General features: G+C 45.3%; 1 protein-coding gene across 3 annotated transcripts in view; it reads left to right on the top strand.

The window, feature by feature from the left end:
• Positions 1-16020, top strand: part of LOC139373949 (thromboxane-A synthase-like) — a 141709-nt gene that overhangs the window by 78951 nt on the left and 46738 nt on the right. For all 3 annotated transcript variants that reach the window (XR_011627629.1, XM_071115035.1, XM_071115040.1), the window contains exons 7-10: positions 10012-10100; positions 10371-10519; positions 10642-10769; positions 11024-11374. Coding sequence is in view for 2 of the 3 variants with exons in the window: in XM_071115035.1 (XP_070971136.1) it covers positions 10012-10100; positions 10371-10519; positions 10642-10769; positions 11024-11374 (717 nt within the window). In the remaining variant the exon portion in view is untranslated. The remainder of the gene's footprint in view (positions 1-10011; positions 10101-10370; positions 10520-10641; positions 10770-11023; positions 11375-16020) is intronic.

Raw genomic sequence — 16020 nt, 5'->3', positions numbered from 1 at the left:
CAGCAGTGGTTACACCACCACTCTCTCTCAACAGTGGTCACACCACAACTCTCTCGCAGCACCACTCACACCACCACTCTCTCTCAGCAGCGGTCACACCTCCACTCTTTCTCAGCAACACTCACACCACCACTCTCTATCAGCACCACTCACACCTCCACTCTCTCTCAGCACCACTCACATACCACTCTCTCTTGGCACCACTCACACCTCCACTCTCTATCAGCACCTCTCACACCACCACTCTCTCTCAGCACCACTCACATACCACTATCTCTCAGCACAACTCACATGCCACTCTCTCTCAGCACCACTCACACCACCACTCTCTCTCCGCAGCGGTCACACCACCACTCTCTCTCAGCACCACTCACACCACCACTCTCTCTCAGCACCACTCACACCACCACTCTCTCTCAGCACCACTCACACCCCCACTCTCTCTCAGCAGCGGTCACACCTCCACTCTCTCTCAGCACCACTCACACCACCACTCTCTCTCAGAAGTGGTCACACCACCACTCTCTCAGCAGCAGTCACACCACCACTCTCTCTCAGCACAACTCACATACCACTCTCTCTCAGCACCACTCACACCACCACTCTCTCTCCGCAGCAGTCACACCACCACTCTCTCTCAGCACCACTCACACCACCACTCTCTCTCAGCACCACTCACACCCCCACTCTCTCTCAGCAGCGGTCACACCTCCACTCTCTCATAGCACCACTCACACCACCACTCTCTCTCAGCACCACTCACACCACCACTCTCTATCAGCAACCGTCACACCACCACTCTCTCTCAGCACCACTCACACACCACTCTCTCTCAGCACCACTCACACCACCACTCTCTATCAGCAACCGTCACACCACCACTCTCTATCAGCACCACTCACACCTCCACTCTCTCTCAGCACCACTCACACAACCACTCTCTCTCAGCACCACTCACTCTCAGCAGCGGTCACACCACCACTCTCTATCAGCAACCGTCACACCACCACTCTCTCTCAGCACCACTCACACACCATTCTCTCTCAGCAGCAGTGGTTACACCACCACTCTCTCTCAGCAGTGGTCACACCACAACTCTCTCTCTCAGCAGTGGTTACACCACCACTCTCTCTCAACAGTGGTCACACCACAACTCTCTCTCAGCACCACTCACACCACCACTCTCTCTCAGCAGCGGTCACACCTCCACTCTCTCTCAGCACCACTCACATACCACTCTCTCTTGGCACCACTCACACCTCCACTCTCTATCAGCACCTCTCACACCACCACTCTCTCTCAGCACCACTCACACCTCCACTCTCTCTCAGCACCACTCACATACCACTATCTCTCAGCACCACTCACACCACCACTCTTTCTCAGCAGCATTCACACCCCCACTCTCTCTCAGCACAACTCACATACCACTCTCTCTCAGCACCACTCACACCACCACTCTCTCTCCGCAGCGGTCACACCACCACTCTCTCTCAGCACCACTCACACCACCACTCTCTCTCAGCACCACTCACACCCCCACTCTCTCTCAGCAGCGGACACACCTCCACTCTCTCTCAGCACCACTCACACCACCACTCTTTCTCAGCAGTTGTCACACCTCCACTCTCTCAGCACCACTCACACCACCACTCTCTCTCAACAGTGGTCACACCACCACTCTCTCTAAGCACCACTCTCACTACCACTCTCTCTCTCAACCGTGGTCACACCACCACTCTCTCCAAACAGTGGTCACACCACCACTCTCTCTCAGCACCACTCACACCACCACTCTCTTTCAGCACCACTCACACCTCCACTCTCTCTCAGCAGCGGTCACACCACCACTCTCTCTCAACAGTGGTCACACCACCACTCTCTCTAAGCACCACTCACACCACCACTCTCTCTCAACAGTGGTCACACCACCACTCTCTCAAAGCACCACTCACACCACCACTTTCTCTTATCAGTGGTCACACCACTACTCTCTCTCAGCAGCGGTCACAAGCGCACCCTCTCTTTGGCGCTCTCATTTTTTTCTCATGTCCTTTTAACAGATATTCCATGCCATAGCTGTCCTTTCTGTGGTCGAATGTTAGTGCCCTAATTTTCTTTGATAAGAAGAGACTACCCACTGGGCACAGACGTCAGTTGTCAGCTAACTTGAATTCAACATGAAATCAACAAAAAGTGTCACCATGTTAATGGATTTACATTGAGGACTTTTTGCAAATCCAATCAGTTTCCCATGTTGATTCAACGCCATAAAATAGATTTTTTGTTGTTGAAATGACGTGGAAACACCATGATTCCACCAGTTTTTGCACAGTGGGTAGGGAGTTGTCTTGAAGATTTGTTGTTTTTGAAATCTGAGCTACTGCAGTACAACTCTCTGTCTGCCCTGGAGAAGGTGATGGCAGAGAGAGAGTGCTTTTCTTGAAATCTGTTTCTCTCAGTCCTGCATTGTAACACACCATGTTTAGAAGAGCTCTTCCCTTAATGAATACATTTATTAATTAGATCGGTGTTTGATCCATCATCATCAGGGTTCTTTTCCCCTTGATAATGCCCTCTGTAATGGTGCTTTAATGGGATTTTAATTGATTCAGCTCCTCTCTTTGGCTCATGGTGTCCTCACCCACACACGCACGCATGCACACATGCATGTACGCATGCACACATACAGACACTTTTCTGAGAGGGGCTGGAGGTGAGGAGGAGAGTAGCTGGCACAACACTCAGGGCAGCAGTATCCCCTCATGTACTGATTAATGCAAGTGGACCACTTAACATTTACCCCTGATTCCATCTTGTCCATTTATCAGATGAGTCTTGATTTAAAGGGATTTTTTGCACAGGAAAAAATTTAAAGGGATCATTTTGGTAATATACAGCGCCTTTGGAAAGGATTCAGACCCCTTGACTTTTTCCACATTTTGTTACGTTAAAGCCTTATTCTAAAATGAATAAAATACAATTAATTCCTCATCAATCTACACACAATACGAAACAGGTTTTTAGATTTTTTTGCAAATGTATTAAAAAGAAAGAACTGAAATACCTTATTAAGTTAAGTATTTAGACCCTTTGCTATGAGACTCAAAATTGAGCTCAGGTGCATCCTGTTTCCATTGATCATCCTTGAGATGTTTCTACAACTTGATTGGAGTCCACTTGTTGTAAATTCAATTGATTGGACATGATTTGGAAAGGTACACACCTGTCTATATAAGGTTCCACAGTTGACAGTGCATGGCAGAGCAAGAACCAAGCCATGATGTCGAAGGAATTGTCAGCGGAGCTCCAAGACAGGACTGTGTCAAGACACATATCTGGGGAAGGATACCAAAACATTTCTGTAGCATTGAAGGTCCCCAAGAACACAGTGGCCTCCATCATTCTTAAATGGAAGAAGTTTGGAACCACCAAGACTCTTCATAGAGCTGGCCTCCCGGCTAAACTGAGCAATTGGGGGAGAAGGCACAAAGTTCCTCTGTGGAGATGGGACAACCATCTCTGCAGCGCTATACCAATCAGGCCTTTATGGTAGAGTGGCCAGACGGAAGCCACTCCTCAGTAAAAGGCACATAACAGTCCGCTTTCTCAGATCATGAGAAACAAGATTCTCTGTTCTGATGAAACCAAGATTCAACTCTTTGGCCTGAATGCCAAGCGTCACATCTGGAGGAAATCTGGCACCATCACTACTGTGAAGCATGGTGGTGACAGCATCATGATGTGGGGATGTTTTTTAGCGGCAGGGACTGGGAGACTGGTCAGGGTCGAGGGAAATATTAATGGAGCAAAGTACAGAGAGACCCTTGATGAAAACCTGCTCCAGAGTGCTCAGGACCTCAGACTGTGGCGCAGGTTCACCTTCCAACAGGACAATGACCGTAAGCACACAGCCAAGACAAAGCAGGAGAGGCTTCGGGACAAGTCTCTGAATGTCCTTGAGTGGCCCAGCCAGAGCCTGGAGCAATCAAACATCTCTGGAGAGACCTGGAAATAGCTGTCTAGTGACGCTCCCCATCCAACCTGACAGAGCTTGAGAGGATCTGCAGAGAATAATGAGAGAAGCTCCCCTAATACAGGTGTGCCAAGCTTGTAGCGTCATACCCAAGAACACTCAAGGCTGTAATCGCTGCCAAAGATGCTTCAACAAAGTACCTTGTAAAGGGTCTGAATACTTGTGTAAATGTGATAAATTTGCCAAAAATTCTAAAAACCGTTTTTTGCCTTGTCTTTATAGGGTATTGTGTGTAGATTCCACTCCACAGAAACGGCCAACTGCTTTCTTCTGGAAAATGTGAAGTCCAAGATGGACAAAGGGGGTGTTGTGGGGGCTGTGTTTCTGGACCTAAGGAAGGCTTTTGATACTGTTAACCATGAGATTCTCATCACAAAATTGTCCAAGTTCAACTTTTCCCCTGATGCCTTGAGATGGATGAAATCATACCTTGAAGGCAGAACTCAGTGTGTCAGAGTGAGCAATGAGCTGTCGCCCACTCGTAGCTATGATGTGGGCGTGCCCCAAGGGTCAATACTGGGGCCCCTCCTGTTCAGCCTGTACATTAATGATCTGCCTTCTGTCTGTACTGGGTCTGAAGTTCAAATGTATGCAGATGATACAGTGATATATGTGCATGCAAAGAGCAAACAACAAGCTGCACAAGAACTCACTACTGTAATGGTCCCGGTTACAAAGTGGCTCAGTGACTCGTGTTTGCATCTCAATGTGAAAAAAACTGTTTGCATGTTCTTCACAAAGAGGGCAACAGATGCTACTGAGCCAGATGTCTATGTGTCAGGGGTGAAGCTCCAGGTGGTATCCGATTTTAAGTACCTTGGCATCATACTTGATTCCAACCTCTCTTTTAAAAAGCATGTGAAAAAAGTAATTCAAATAACCAAATTCAACCTAGCTAATTTCCGATTTATACAAAATTGTTTGACTACAGAGGTAGCAAAACTGTACTTCGAAACTATGATACTCCCCCACTTAACATACTGCTTGACTAGTTGGGCCCAAGCTTGCTGTACAACATTAAAACCTATTCAGTCTGTCTACAAACAGGCTCTCAAAGTGCTTGATAGGAAGCCCAATAGCCATCATCATTGTCACATTCTTAGAAAGCATGAGCTCTTGAGTTGGGAAAATCTTGTGCAATACACCGACGCATGTCTTGTATTCAAGATCCTTAATGGCCTGGCTCCCCCTCCACTCAATATTTTTGTTAAACAGAAAACCCAGACATATGGCAGCAGATCCACAAGGTCTGCCATGAGAGGTGACTGTATAGTTCCCCTAAGGAAAAGCACCTTTAGTAAATCTGCATTCTCTGTGAGAGCTTCCCATGTCTGGAATACACTGCCATCAGACACACATAACTGCACCACATATCACACTTTCACAAAATGCTTGAAGACATGGCTAAAGGTCAATCAGATTTGTGAACATGGTCCCTAGCTGTGTGTTGCCGCTTTCCATGTTGTCTGTTGTCTGTAGCTTGTGAGGTGTGGAAACACTTTGTTGCTTTTATGAATTTTGTCTTGCTGCTTTTTGTTTTATGTTGCTCTGTCTGTATGCTACGTCTTGCTTGTCCTATGTTGCTCTGTATGCTATGTCTTGCTTGTCCTATGTTGCTATGTCTTGCTTGTTCTATGCTGCTATTGTCTATATTGTAATTGTTTTTAATAACCTGCCCAGGGACTGCGGTTGAAAATTAGCCGGCTGGCTAAAACCGGCACTTTTACTGAAACGTTGATTAATGTGCACTGTCCCTGTAAAAATAAAAATAAACTCAAACTCAAACTCAGATTGATGAGGGGGAAAAATATTTAATCAATTTTAGAATAAGGCTGTAACATTACAAAATGTGGAAAAAGTCAAGGAGTCTGATTGCTTTCCGTATGCATTGTACATAGGCATTAGCCAGCAGATCCGACCAGCTAGCTTACAGCTGCACTAGGGTCAGACAGGCTTCTTGTGTAGATTAATACACAGGGGTGCAGGCGTGAGATATGGCTTGAAAAACGTACCTCAATCCAGGGATAAGATATGCGTTGTACATCAAATTGTCCTATTATCCCAACTGTTACAATAGTGACCAGTGAATGCGTTGTCTACAGCATTCGGTCACATGACAGCTCGATCAGCTGTTCGATTTGACTTACCTGCATGTCAACTGAGCCAGGATCCCAGTCAAATGGATTTTATTTTGCTGGTTCGGTCACACATCTGTAGAATATTTATGTATTTCCCCTGCATGCTTGTGTTCAGTTTGTTCGGTTTAACAAATATGTCTGTTACATAGGCAAGGAGACACATTTTCTTTTCATTACGCAGAAAGTCAACAAAGTCTGTTTTTTACATCCATTGTGAATAACAACAGTTCCTCTCTCAATTAGAATTTTTTTTCCAACTCTCCCCCTTGATAACCACCAAGCCTCTGTGTGAAATAGAACATTGTCATGCTCTGATCCCATATCTCCACATAGTTTTGCGAACAGGCGTGTGCGATGTAGTTTACAATTGAAGTTACCTGCTGCATATCTCAGAGCTACAGAGGCCTGCCCGCCATCCCGCCTAGATGGAGCCCCATCTGTGCAAAAGGCCAACATTCGATCCCATGGAATCAGTTTTTCGTCAATATAGCCACGCAGCACACTGAACATTTAATGTTCTGGAATCATGAGACAATCCTCATGAATAGCATCCTCTGACATGTAGCGAACATGTGGGCATCTCGGCCCTCACTGCTAAGGTCCAATTGAAGATCATAAGGTGGGGAGTTGTTTGACTCATTCATTCAGAGTTACTTCTTGACTGCTAGCAATAGCATCAATTCTTAGTTTCACAGTGATATCCGACAAGGTATTGATGTGAGTTTTTGTGCCTCTGCCTCATCACACATTGTTTTCACCATATCAAATGCGGCCAGAAAACAATTCTCTGCAATATTGTGTGGTTTCATAGCGTAGTGGCTTAGCCATTCACCGTGGGAATGATTCAAGTGCAACGGTCAAGTGCGGCCTTTTGCAACGATCTAAGGGCGACCTCTGGTTGAAGGTTAACCATTACAATGATTTGAGAAACAAAGACGATATTATATACAGTACCAGTCAAAAGTTTGGACACACCTACTCATTCCTGGGTTTTTATTTATTTAGACTATTTTCTACATTGTAGAATAATATTGAAGACATCAAAACTATGAAATAACACATGGAATCAAGCAGTAACCAAAAAAGTGTTAAACAAATCAGAATATATTTTATATTTTCGATTCTTCAAAGTAGCCACCCTTTGCCTTGATGACAGCTTTGCACACTCTTGGCATTCTCTCAACCAGCTTCATGATGTAGTCACCTGGAATGCATTTAAATTAACAGGTGTGCCTTGTTAAAAGTTCATTTGTAGAATTACTTTCCTTCTTAATGCTGTGGTATCCCAGGAGGTCTACCCCGGGGCGATGGTAATAGAGGGGAGGTACGTGAGACGACGTTGGCTCCCTCTGCTGGGGATACGGGAGCTGGGCACCCTGACACGGACAGATATCAGTGGAGGTAATTAGAGGAAAGTGCCAACCAGCCGTGGAGGCTAAATAAAAGGAGCACGATGGCACACCACGAGAGAGAAGGGGGAGAGACGGACACCAGTAAAGAGAGAGAAGAAAGACAGAGCAAAACCGAAGTGATTTCTTTGATATATTTATTTTCCATCTTAGTAAAGTTGTTTTGTGGACTAAAGCCTCCCTGTCTCTGTGTAAATCTCTGTACGCTCAACCCAATACCCCACAGTTTACCACAATGCGTTTGAGCCAATCAGTTGTGTTGTGACAAGGTAGGGTTGGTATACAGAAGATAGCCCTATCGCAAAAAACATCAAGCGCTATGATGAAACTGGCTCTCATGAGGACCGACACAGGAAAGGAAGACCCAGAGTTACCTCTGCTGCAGAGGATAAGTTCATTAGAGATACCAGCCTCAGACATTTCAGCCCAAATAAATGCTTCACAGAGTTAAAGTAACAGACACATCTCAATATCAACTTTTCAGAGGAGACTGCGTGAATGACAGGCTGACTACGACACGAGCGTTGCAAAATAAATTTAGAAATCTATATTATTCAGTTATTGTACCCACACTGCTCGTGCACGCAAACGAGGGTCTGCGTTGCCAAGGGCTAAAATATAAGTCAGTTCTATTTGTGACGCAGATCGCGCTGCAAGTCCTGCCTCTCCCATCTCCTCATTGGTTATAGAAGCAGGTACCCACTTGCCATATCCTCATTGGTTATATCCATGTGGGTGACTGAAAGACGAACGAGGTCAGTGGCGGTAATGCACCTAATTTATGAAAGTTGCCAATCATAGTATAAAGTCAAGCGAAGAAATGGCCTGGAAGGAAGAGAGATGACTAGCAACGACTCGGTTGACCGTTTTATGTGTGGATTAATTGGCAGAGTAGAGGACCTTGTGCATTTCAGGTAAAATAACAATTCAATGTTTATATCCCAGGACAAATTAGCTAGCAACAGCAAGCTAGCTAAATAGGGCAAATTTGCTAGCAAGTGCAAGCTAACTAGCTAAATTGCCATACATGTTTAATGCTTTTCGACCTGTCCCCAAATTAATGTAATTGGTTCAGAGTTTGTTTTGATATTTCAACCTGCGTGTCATGATCGCGTTTGGTGTGGGGGGACAAAATACATTTATGCACAATGGCGCACGATGGCGCACGCACACAGCTGGTTTGGGTTCCGTGTCAGGCCTCCATGATCGATTTGCTGAAAAGAAACCACTACTAAAGGACACCAATAAGAAGAAGAGTCTTGCTTGGGCCAAGAAACACGAGCAATTGACATTAGACCGGTGGAAATCTGTCCTTTGGTCTGATGTGTCCAAATTTTAGATTTTTGGTTCCAACCGCTGTGTTTTTGTGAGACGCAGAGTAGGTGAACAGATGATCTCCGCATGTGTGGTTCCCACCGTGAAGCATGGAGGTGTGATGGTGTGGGGGTGCTTTGCTGGTGACACTGTCTGTGATTTATTTAGAATTCAAGGCACACAACACTTTTGGGCTTCCGAGTGGCACAGCGGCCTAAGGCACTGCATTTCAGTGCTTGAGGCGTCACTACAAACATCCTGGTTTGATTCCAGGCTTTATCACAACCTCCGTGATTGGGAGTCCCATAGGGTGGTGCACAATTGGCACTGCGACGTCTGGGTTTGGCCGGTGTAGGCCGTCATTGTAAATAATAATTTGTTCTTAACTGACTTGCCTGGTTAAGTAAAGGTAAAATGTAAAAAAGAAAAATAATAATAATAAATAACCAGTATGTCTACCACAGCATTCTGCAGCGATACATCATTCCATCTGGTTTGCGCTTAGTGGGACTATAATTTGTTTTTCAACGGGACAATGACCCAAAACACACCTCCAGGCTGTGTAAGGGCTATTTGACCAAGAAGGAGAGTGATGGAGAGCTGCATCTGATGACCTGGCCGCCACAATTACCTGCCCTCAACCCAATTGAGAAGGTTTGGGGTGAGTTGGACTGCAGAGTGAAGGAAAAGCAGCCAACAAGTGCCCAGCGTGTATGGGAACTCCTTCAAGACTGTTGGAAAAGCATTCCAGGTGAAGCTGGTTTAGAGAATGCCAAGAGTGTGCAAAGCTGTCATCAAAGCAAAGGGAGGCTACTTTGAAAAAATTAAAATATTAAATATTTGTTGATGTGTTTAACACTTTTTTGGTTACTACATGATATGTGTTATTTCATAGTTTTGATGTTATTTCATAGTTTTGATGTCTTCACTATTATTCTACAATGTAAAAAATAGTCTAAATATATAAAATCCCTTGAATGAGTAGGTGTGTCCAAACTTTTGACTGGTACTGTATATATTATTTATTTTACCAGGTATTTGGAAATTCTCCCACGACCCAATTTTCATATTGGAATCTAGATGAGAGTGTTTCTCTGTCTCTATCCCCATGCAGATGGGTCCTCTGATCAACACTGCTACTGACACCCTGCTCACCAACCTCAATTGTCATGCTGAGTCTGGAGAGAGCGTTGATATTCACAGGTACTGTAACTACACTATATCTCCCTCTCAGGAGTGTCATTATACTGTAACTGAATGACTTCTCAGTCATTTGGCTATACAATTGTTACCCTGTAATTTTCCTAACAAAAAGATGACACATTCAAATGTCTACAGACAGCCTCAGATCTGCTATTCTAGTGGTAAATTCTAAGGTGGATGCTGTGTTATCATTGTATAAAAGCTCTCTATGTATGGTATTCAGTACATACATACCATATTGTGTTGACTGGGTTGGTTCTCTCTCCTCAGGTGTTTTGGCTGTTTCACCATGGACGTGATTGCCAGCGTTGCATTTGGCACTCAGGTGGACTCTCAGAAGGACCCAGATGACCCGTTTGTCCACCACGCCCAGAAGTTCTTCTCTTTCTCCTTCTTCACACCCATCATGTTCATCTTCAGTGAGTACTGTGGAGCCATGCCCTGAGGTCTTCCTGATTTGTCAAATTGTCCAATTCAAATACTGCTGCATTCCATAGTTGATGCCATAAATGGAGTGACAAAAACTATATTTTGTCTTCAGTTGCTTTTCCATTCCTGATTCCTCTGGCCCGTTTCCTCCCCAACAAGAGGAGGGATGAGATGAACAACTTCTTCATCAACTGCATTCAGAAGATCATCAGACAGAGAGATGAGCAGCCAGTTGAAGAGGTATTACTATAGCAGCCTACCTATCCTTTGTAAAGATGGGAAAAGATGTGAAATAATAAAGGACTTGTAAAGTCTCCTGTCCTTCTCTTCTCTGATCTTGATCTCCCTGTGTGTGTGTGTGTGTGTGTGTGTGTGTGTGTGTGTGTGTGTGTGTGTGTGTGTGTGTGTGTGTGTGTGTGTGTGTGTGTGTGTGTGTGTGTGTGTGTGTGTGTGTGTGTGTGTGTGTGTGTGTGTGTGTGTGTCTCTGTATGTAGCGGCGGCGAGACTTCCTACAGCTGATGCTGGAAACGCGGAGCAGCAAGGAGTGTGTGTCGCTGGAGCACTTTGACGTGGTCAACCATGCAGATGAGCTGGCCCCCACACACACTCACACAAACCAGCAAGAAAATGTTGACGTCAGCCATGAGCCACCCAACAGGCGCTCTGTCCAGACCCAGAAGAGGATGATGTCGGATGATGAGATCGTGGGCCAGGCATTTGTGTTCTTCTTGGCGGGGTATGAGACCAGTAGCAACACGCTAGCCTTCACCTGCTACCTCCTGGCTCTACACCCAGAGTGTCAGAGCAAACTGCAGGCTGAGGTGGATGACTTCTTCACCAGATATGTGAGTATGGGCCTCTGGCTTTCCTGTATGCACCTTATGTTCACAATCACCTATAATTGCCCTCATTGTTTGTGACAGTATGTTTGCCATGATGGTCTATTGATACTAATAGGATCCAAACCAGATTATGTAAATGGTCCACACTGTCCGCTCCACCTGATGGTGAGACTGTACAGAGTTGAGGTCAATTCCATTTCAATTCAGTCAATTCAGTCAAGTAAAATTAAATTCCAATTCCAGTTTTCTGAATGTCACTTTACTCCCTGAATTGACAATTGAAATGGAATTGACCCCAATCTGGTATTGTGGGCTTCAGCAGCACAGCATAACATACAGTCATTTTGCAGGGGTTTATGACCAAGAGACCCAGTCCTATATCAACTCCACCTCAGCTGTAATAAGTCCATCTCTGCAGCAGTACCAGTCTGCCACTCTGCAGGCCAGCAGAGGTGATGAGTGTGAAAGACAGACAGTGATGGGGGGGGGGTTGACATTTTTAAGAATGAGGATTTTCAATCTGTTTCTCTGGGGTCACAGCGACCTGCAGTTTGATGTGCGCTGCCACTATATTGCGAAATACAGAACACAGACAGCACCCAAGCTTTCACTGCATTCACTAAGGATGAAAACTGCTATTTTTCTGGCATCCATATGAAGACTTGGTTCCAACACACACGCACGCACGCACACACACACACACACACACACACACACACACACACACACACACACACACACACACACACACACACACACACACACACACACACACACACACACACACACACACTGTTGTCACAGCCACAATCAACTCTGCAGCATAACACTGGTCTAACAGTGGAGAGAAACAGTTTGACAGGGGAGTGGGGGATCTAACAAGGCCAAGGGTATGTCCAAAATGGCACCCTATTCCCTAGGGTCCATAGGGCTGTGGTCAAAGTAGTGCACAATATATGGAATAGGGTGCCATTTCGGACACAGCAATGGCCTTGTTAGATCCTCCACTCTCCCGTCTCTCTTCCTGCATCCTAATACCCTGACCAAGGCCAGAGCAGTGGAGAACAGAGAAGAGTGGAGCAGACAGCAGACCAGAAGACAGGATCAAACGCAGACTGGATAGTCTGGAGTCAGACACTATTTCATTCTTTCATGTCCTCTTCCCTCGTTCTACGTCGTGCCGATACGCCGCTCTCTGCTCTCCAATTCTCAATCCTTCAACTCACAGGGTAGGAAGTGTCTACAAAGAGAGCTCTTAGTGTAAACTAACTAACTCTGCCTGTTTGCATTCTGGTGTTTTATTCCTGATCAAAATGCATCAGTGCTCACTTCCTCACTGTTTTATGTCCTTTTTTTTATCTTGGTGTTATTTTTATCTTGGTGTTATTTATTTTCTCATTGCACATTTTCTGCAGTGGACTTTTATCCTTTTGTACTCTGACTTGCCTCTCTGAAATAGAGCACTGAATTGTAGTCTACTGAGTAGCCTTCAAAGCACCGCAACAAGATCTAGTATTTACTGTTACATAGCCTACTGTAATGAAGGAGCTGAGATGAAGAGTGCTGTCTGCTGATGGGACTGGATATCATTTGTCTTAAGGGTAGTTTTACTGAAAGGCTGCACCACTGATAATTACAGTCTATTAACAACACTGTTGTCAACAACTCTACTGTTTTTTGCAGCATTTTGAAAGTCCTTTGAAAGATTGATTGCTCTGGACCCTGGACTCACCTACCTCAAAATGTTACACTCTCCTGAACCTTTTTAAGGCGTCTGGATCAGAAGCAGGTTTTCACAACATCGTACGAGAAATGTTACAATAACGTACAGCCGAAGAACTCATGTTATGGCAGGGTTAATACGCATCTCTATGGAGGGCTAGTGAGCTGTATGTAGCTAGCTGGTGAAGGAAATTGGGGTTTTCAACAGTCGGAGTGAATAAATGTTAGTTTGACTTTGGGAACTTGATCAGATACACAGCAATACCTGTGGACATAAACTCTTTTATAGGCTAGCTTGATCTACATTTGACCAGACATCTGGCAGCTGACTGCAGTGTGATGGTCAGTTTTTCTCTCTCTCACTTCTCCTGCCATGCTCATCACAGCTAACTCAACCCAATGCCTTTCAGTACAGTGAAAGAGACTGACTGTGTGGTGTTTTTACCTGCTACCACAAGGTTGATCCCCTCCTGAAAGCATTTTGAAGGTACATACAGTTGAAGTCGGAAGTTTACATGCACTTAGGTTGGAGTCATTAAAACTCGTTTTTCAACCACTCCACACATTTCTTGTTAACAAATTATAGTTTTGGCAAGTCGGCTAGGACATCTACCTTGTGCATGACACAAGTAATTTTTCCAACAATTGTTTACAGAAAGATTATTTCACTTATAATTCACTGTATCACAATTCCAGTGGGTCAGAAGTTTACAAACACTTAAGTTGACTGTGCCTTTAAACAGTTTGGAAAATTCCAGAAAATTATGTCATGGATTTAGAAGCTTCTGATGGGCTAATTAACATCAATTGAGTCAATTGGAGGTGTACCTGTGGATGTATTTCAAGGACTACCTTCAAACTTAGTGCCTCTTTGCTTGACAGCATTGTAAAATCAAACAAAATCAGGCAAGACCTCAGAAAAGAATTGTAGAACTCCACAAGTCTGGTTCATCCTTGGGAGCAATTTCCAAAAGCCTGAAGGTACCATGTTCATCTGTACAAACAATAGTATGCAAGTATAAACACCATGGGACCACGCAGCCGCCATACCGCTCAGGAAGGAGACGCGTTCTGTCTCCTAGAGATGAAGGTAGTTTGGTGCGAAAAGTGCAAATCAATCCCAGAAAAACAGCAAAGGACCTTGTTAAGATGCTGGAGGAAACAGATACAAAAGTATCTATATCCACAGTAAAACGAGTTCTATATCGACATAACCTGAAAGGCCGCTTAGCAAGGAAGAAGCCACTGCTCCAAACTGCCATAAAAAAGCCAGACTGCTGTTTTCAACTGCACATGGGGACAAAGATCGTACTTTTGGAGACATTTCCTCTGGTCTGATGAAACAAAAATAGAATTGTTTGGCCATAATGACCATTGTTATGTTTGGAGGAAAAAGGCGGAGGCTTGCAAGCCGAAGAACACCACCTCAACCGTGAAGCACGGGGGTGGCAGCATCATGTTTTGGGGGTGCTTTACTGCAGGAGGGACTGGTGCACTTCACAAAGTAGATGGCATCAAGAGGACGGAAAATTATGTGGATATATTAAAGCAACATCTCAAGACATCAGTCAGGAAGTTAAAGCTTGGTTGCAAATGGGTCTTCCAAATGGACAATGACCCCAAGCATACTTCCAAAGTTGTGGCAAAATGGCTTAAGAACAGCAAAGTCAAGGTATTGGAGTGGCCATCACAAAGCCCTGACCTCAATCCTATGGAAAATTTGTGGGCAGAACTGAAAAAGCGTGTGCGAGCAAGGAGGCTTACAAACCTGACTCAGTTACACCAGCTCTGTCAGGAGGAATGGGCCAAAATTCACCCAACTCATTGTGGGAAGCTTGTGGAAGGCTACCCAAAAGTTTTGACCCAAGTTAAACAATTTAAAGGCAATGCTACCAAATGCTAATTGAGTGTATGTAAACCTCTGACCCACTGGGAATGTGTTGAAAGGAATAAAAGCTGAAATATATAATTCTCTCTACTATTATTCTGACATTTTGTCACGCCCTGACCTTAGAAAGCTTTTTATGTCTTTATTTTGGTTTGGTCAGGGTGTGATTTGGGTGGGCATTCTATGTTCTATTTTCTATGTTTTGTATTTCTTTGTTTTGGCCAGGTATGGTTCTCAATCAGGGACAGCTGTCTATCGTTGTCTCTGATTGAGAACCATACTTAGGCAGCCCTTTTTCCCACCTGTGATTGTGGGTAGTTAACTTTGTTTGTGGCACTAATGCCCTGTAAGCTTCACGGTTGTTTTCTCGTTTGTTGTTTTATTGGAGACATTTTTAAATAAAAAGGAAAATGTACGCTCACGACGCTTCACCTTGGTCTTCTTCCAGCAACGGGCGTGACAGAACTACCCACCACAAAAGGACCAAGCAGCGTGGCCAGGAGTATGAGACAACCTGGGAGGAGGCAGAGAGGTGGTCGACCCAAGGAGAGTGCCAGAGCCCACCTGGGATTCAATTGAGCAGTGCGAGGAGGGATACCGGAGAATGAAGTTGGCGACACGTACACGGCTAGCGAGGAAGCCCGAGAGGAAGCCCCAAAAATACCTTTGGGGAGGCACACAGGGAATTTGGCTGAGTCAGGTTGGAGACCTGAGCCAACTCCCCGTGCTTACCGTGGCGAGCGTCGTGGTCAGGAACCGTGTTATGTGGTGGAGCGCACGGTGTCTCCAGTGCGTGTTCACAGCCCGGTGCAGCTCCCCGCATCTGCCGGGCTAAGGTGAGCATCCAGCCAGGAAGGATGGTGCCGGCTCAGCGCGCCTGGTCTCCAGTGCGTCTCTTCGGCCCAGGATATCCTTCGCTGGCTCTGCGCACTGTGTCTCAAGTGCGTCTGCACAGCCCAGTGCGTCTTGTGCCAGCGCCCCGCATTTGCAGGGCGAAGATAACCACCCAGCCAGGACGGGTTGTGCAGGCTCTAAGCTC

The sequence above is a fragment of the Oncorhynchus clarkii genome, chromosome 2 (genome assembly GCF_045791955.1).
Source record: "Oncorhynchus clarkii lewisi isolate Uvic-CL-2024 chromosome 2, UVic_Ocla_1.0, whole genome shotgun sequence".
Lineage (NCBI taxonomy): Eukaryota > Metazoa > Chordata > Actinopteri > Salmoniformes > Salmonidae > Oncorhynchus > Oncorhynchus clarkii.
The sequence above is the reverse complement of the archived record's forward strand: the minus strand, read 5'-3'. Positions and strand labels throughout refer to the sequence as shown.